This window comes from Orycteropus afer, unplaced genomic scaffold, assembly GCF_000298275.1.
Source record: "Orycteropus afer afer isolate SDZICR_OR568_19922 unplaced genomic scaffold, OryAfe1.0 scaffold00374, whole genome shotgun sequence".
Taxonomy (NCBI): Eukaryota; Metazoa; Chordata; class Mammalia; order Tubulidentata; family Orycteropodidae; genus Orycteropus; species Orycteropus afer.
The window spans coordinates 1,970-4,808 of record NW_006921961.1 but is presented as its reverse complement, the minus strand read 5'-3'; the positions used below and the strand labels follow the sequence as shown (position 1 = coordinate 4,808).

The following is a 2,839-nucleotide window of genomic DNA, read 5'->3' as shown; positions in this document are numbered from 1 at the left end:
TTTTTTTGTTGGTTAACAGGGGTGGGAGGGGAAAGGAGGAAATACTGCAAAAAAATAAAAATGCATTGACCCATGTCACTTTAGTTTTGTGTATTTCACTGTACATAAATATTTCAATAAAATGCATTAAAAAGAAAGAACAGAAAAAAAAGTGACTTTGTTTTAATATACCTAAAAGTACTAACAAAATGTTATAATTGAAAGAGGCAAGTAAATTTAATTTCTTCATCTTGAACATGATGAAACTGAAGCAGAAAGACAAGCTAAAAGGCTTACATTAGAGCCAAAGGTATAAGTCAAGAGTGTATTATCAGTTATGGAAACATCATTACATTTAATATTTTCAATCAAAATCCTGTTTCAGACAAATATTCTACTACTAGTTAGACTGAACAATAGTGTACTGTTACAGAAAGTGAGATCTACTAGATGCTATTTAAATCTAAAAAATGAAAAAGTTAGACTTTTAAATTTAAATTTAATACATCAATTTTCTTACCAGCATGGTGCTCTGACAATAAACATGAGTGTAGATTTTTCTATGATTTGCAAGAGGAAATGTAAAATATATCTTATCAGATTCCTAAAAAAAAAAGAGAGAAAAACACTTCATACAACTATCATAAGAGTAGATAATTTCATAATTGAAAAATCTAGATAAAAAGCAAATGAGTAGTACTCTACCACTCATGGTATTGTTGAGAATCAATATTCTAGGAATGGGAGGAAGAATATATATGTAAAAGAGATGATATAAAATATGTTTTCCAGCTCTGCTTAGCTAAAGGTAGAAGAGGCCTAGAAATGCCAACCCAGTATTTTTTCTGATGAAAGTCAGAAGGGATTATACCTAAGAGTGAAGAAAAAAAAATCTTCACAACTAGATTGATAGACAACATCATGATAAATGGAGAAGATACTGAAATTGTCAGCAATTTCATTCTAGTCAGATCAACAATCAACATCTATGAAAGCAGCTGTCAAGAAATTAAGATATATTGCACTGGGAAAATCTGCAAGAGACCCCTTTAAAGTTTTAAAAAGCAGTGATGTCACTTTCACAATAAATGTGCATCTGACCTAAGTCACGGTCTTTTCAATCATCTTGTATGTATGTTAAAGTTGGCTAGTGAAAAAGGAAAACAGGAGAACTGATGTGTTCCAACTGTGGTATTGGTGAAGAATATTAAATATATCATGGGGTACCAAAAGGATGAACAAATCAATATTAGAAGAAATACAAAAAGAATGTTCCTTAGAAACAAGGATGATAAGTCTTCAATTTGCTGACTTCAAGTATTGTCATCAGGAAAGACTACTTGCTAGAAAAGGGTATCATGTCTTCTTGGTAAAGGAGAGGATCAGCAAAAACAAAGGATATTCTCAGACAGACTAACATAATAACCACAATCATGGCCTCAAACATACCAAGGATAAGGATCATGAGTACGAGGATAGTGTAGGACCAGGCAACGTTTCCTTCTGTTATACAAGGGTTGCCATAGCCTACTTGATGGCAACTAACAAGAGTGACCAGGTTATAATTTTAGCATATTGGTTCCCATACAAAAGGAATCCTTGCTTGAAAAACAGGAGATTCAAAATCTGGGGCAGGAAATGTACAAAATGAGCTAAAATATCTTGACACATTGGATAACAAAGAAATTACCGAAGACAACCAGGAGCTATAACAGAAAGACTCAGGAGCTAAACGTGAAATGCTTTCCACTAGCAATGATGGAATAATTTTAGTATCAATTGACTGATAAACAAATATGTTTAAATTAATGAGTTCATAACGATACTGGAAAAAATAATCCAACCTCTAAATGGTTACTGATGGACAATGTCTTCAAACCAAACTAACTATTCTGATAACCAGTAAATAAATAAAAGATCTAAACAATTATTCTTTTCCTTAATGATATGAACCAGTTTTAAGAAATTTAGTGGATGAGGGAAAGTTTTTCTACACACTGTGTTCCAATTAATTAATGAAGATGGAATAGTAAAACTAGCATATCATTATTTTGTATCCCCTAATGAATTAATGATTCCAGGCACTCTTCATCAATTGCTGGTAACATCACAAAGAGAGAGATTGTCTAGCATGAATCTGAATTTGATCAAGTCTCTAGATCCAACTAGTAATTCACAGGGAAATAGTGGGCAAAGGAACATGTTGAATGACAGGAATGCAATCAGCAAAATTTAGACCATGTGAAGCCCCACAGGATACATGACTTGATTTCTTCAATAAATAAATTACAAGGGCAAGAAAGGGGAGAAAGAAGTATATATAGATGAAAAGAATTGAATAAGGGACATATCACTCAGTAACAATGTGTGGACCTTGCTTGGATCCTGAATTAAACAAACTAAAAACCAAAAAACAACAAAGAACTTTTACCAATTATAATAAAACTGGAATTTGAAACACTAACTACATACTTATTAAGGAATTTCTATTAAAATTTTTTTAAGCAGGAAAATGTTGCATGTGTGTTTTAGAAGAGTCTTTAGCATTTAAAGATAAGTACTAAAATACTTATGGAAAAAAGTTAAAAAGAATCCATTTGCAAAATACTTACATTGTAAGCCACATAGGTCCATTTGGACACTTTTACTGGAACCCACATAGATGTCCCTAAAGTAAAGGAAATTCATTTACTTGGCAGTTTTTTTATATCAAATAATCTCTTTCTTTTTTTGAATGCTGATGGAAATATTTCCCAATCATAACAGGGCATTAAAAAGGAGGCTATGTTAAACATCGGCTATTTAAAACAGAATATATAGTGAGATGTTCTTTATATGCTCATCAACAACCAACATTCAC

The 2,839-nt window shown here is 31.9% G+C and overlaps 1 protein-coding gene across 1 annotated transcript in view; it reads right to left on the bottom strand.

Moving 5' to 3' along the window:
• The window catches only part of PGAP1 (post-GPI attachment to proteins inositol deacylase 1), a gene marked incomplete at its 5' end in the record, with an annotated part of 45,984 nt that extends 43,337 nt beyond the window's left edge, over positions 1-2,647 (bottom strand). Inside the window, 2 exons of the mRNA XM_042782575.1 lie at positions 500-583; positions 2,592-2,647. Of these exons, the coding sequence (XP_042638509.1) occupies positions 500-583; positions 2,592-2,647 (140 nt within the window). The remainder of the gene's footprint in view (positions 1-499; positions 584-2,591) is intronic.
• Positions 2,648-2,839: the final 192 nt, after the last annotated feature.